This window comes from Manis javanica, chromosome 14, assembly GCF_040802235.1.
Source record: "Manis javanica isolate MJ-LG chromosome 14, MJ_LKY, whole genome shotgun sequence".
NCBI classification, from domain to species: Eukaryota; Metazoa; Chordata; class Mammalia; order Pholidota; family Manidae; genus Manis; species Manis javanica.
In genome coordinates, this window is record NC_133169.1 from 30,003,353 (window position 1) to 30,004,902 (window position 1,550).

The following is a 1,550-nucleotide window of genomic DNA, read 5'->3' on the forward strand; positions in this document are numbered from 1 at the left end:
TCTGAAGGGGTAATCCTTGCTTGGTGCTTGAACTGTCTGATATAATTAGATTATATGTCTTTTGAGAAGCCTCCTATGTTCTAATGATGAAATTCATTGTGTCTGTTAGCTATGTGCTCTATATTTAAAAATCGTATCAAACTAAAAATAAGCTTCAATATTACTAGTCTACAACTGACAAAAGACAATATTGTAGGAGTGGTTACCTAGGTGAGAAGTCCTTGATATTTCCATGACACAATCTTGGCCATTTCTCACATGTTGTACTCTCCACAGTGGGCATACCCATGATGGCATGGGAGAATCAGACCTTCAACTCCAACTTTATCCTGCTGGGCATCTTCGATTACAGCCCCACCCACATCTTCTTCTTCTCGCTGGTCCTGGGCATCTTTTCAGTGGCCTTCATGGGAAACACTGTCATGATTCTCCTCATCTACCTGGACACACACCTGCACACCCCCATGTACTTCCTGCTCAGCCAGCTGTCCCTCATGGACCTCATGCTCATCTGCACCACTGTCCCCAAGATGGCCTTCAACTACTTGTCAGGCAGGAAGTCCATCTCTCTGGCCGGCTGTGGAGCCCAGATATTCTTCTATGTGTCCCTGCTTGGAGCCGAATGTTTCCTGTTGGCTGCAATGGCCTATGACCGCTATGTGGCTGTTTGCTGCCCATTACGGTACTCAGTTCTCATGAGTGAGACAATCTGTGGTCTCATGGCAGCTTCCTCTTGGATGCTTGGCTCTCTTGATGGTATTATTGAAGTTGCGGTTGCGCTGTCTTTCCCTTATTGTGGTGCCCGGGAAATACCCCATTTTTTCTGCGATATCCCTTCCCTTCTCACTCTTTCATGTGCTAACACATCACTATTTGAAAGAATGATATTCATATGCTGTGTTATTATGCTTCTCTTCCCCGTAGCAGTCATCACTGCCTCCTATGCTCGTGTTCTGCTGGCCGTCATTCGCATGGGATCTGGGGAGAGTCGCCGCAAAGCTTTTGCCACCTGCTCCTCCCACCTCGTGGTGGTGGGAATGTACTACGGAGCTGCCATGTTCATTTTCATGCGGCCTGCATCAGATCGTTCCCCCACCCAGGACAAGACGGTGTCAGCCTTCTACACCATCCTCACTCCCATGCTGAATCCCCTCATCTACAGCCTCCGCAACAAGGAAGTGGCCAGGGCGTTCAGGACGGTGCTGGGGAGGGGCACATCTGGAGAGTGAATCCCTTAATAATCTTTATGCTTTGCTTTCTGTAATAGATTCTTTGATTTATTAAATTTATGTATTAATTTGTGTAAATTTATGCTTAAATTTATGTATTCCACAAATATTAGTACTTAATATGTATACACCTTTACTGCTTTATAGGCAACAATGTAAGATTTATAAACTGAAACCTGTTTGCATATTTTTCAATTATTTCATATTTTTTATGGTTAATTTCATCATATGGCTGTTGGATGTGTATTATAGCAAACAAAAACACACAGTTTATATCTTTTTAAAAACAATACTAGTTAACAAATTATAGGTATTTGCCCA

General features: G+C 43.4%; 1 protein-coding gene across 1 annotated transcript; it reads left to right on the forward strand.

Annotated features, from left to right (window-relative positions):
* The first annotated feature begins 281 nt into the window (after nt 1–281).
* LOC108394091 (olfactory receptor 2M3-like) lies at nt 282–1,229 on the forward strand. The gene has a single exon (XM_017655414.3). The coding sequence runs from the start codon at nt 288–290 to the stop codon at nt 1,227–1,229; it is 942 nt and encodes a 313-aa protein (XP_017510903.1). The 5' UTR covers nt 282–287.
* Nucleotides 1,230–1,550: the final 321 nt, after the last annotated feature.

Bases quoted from the DNA above. Each gene is read 5' to 3' on its own strand.
- LOC108394091 (XM_017655414.3), top strand. From the start codon at position 288: ATGATGGCATGGGAGAATCAGACCTTCAACTCCAACTTTATCCTGCTG.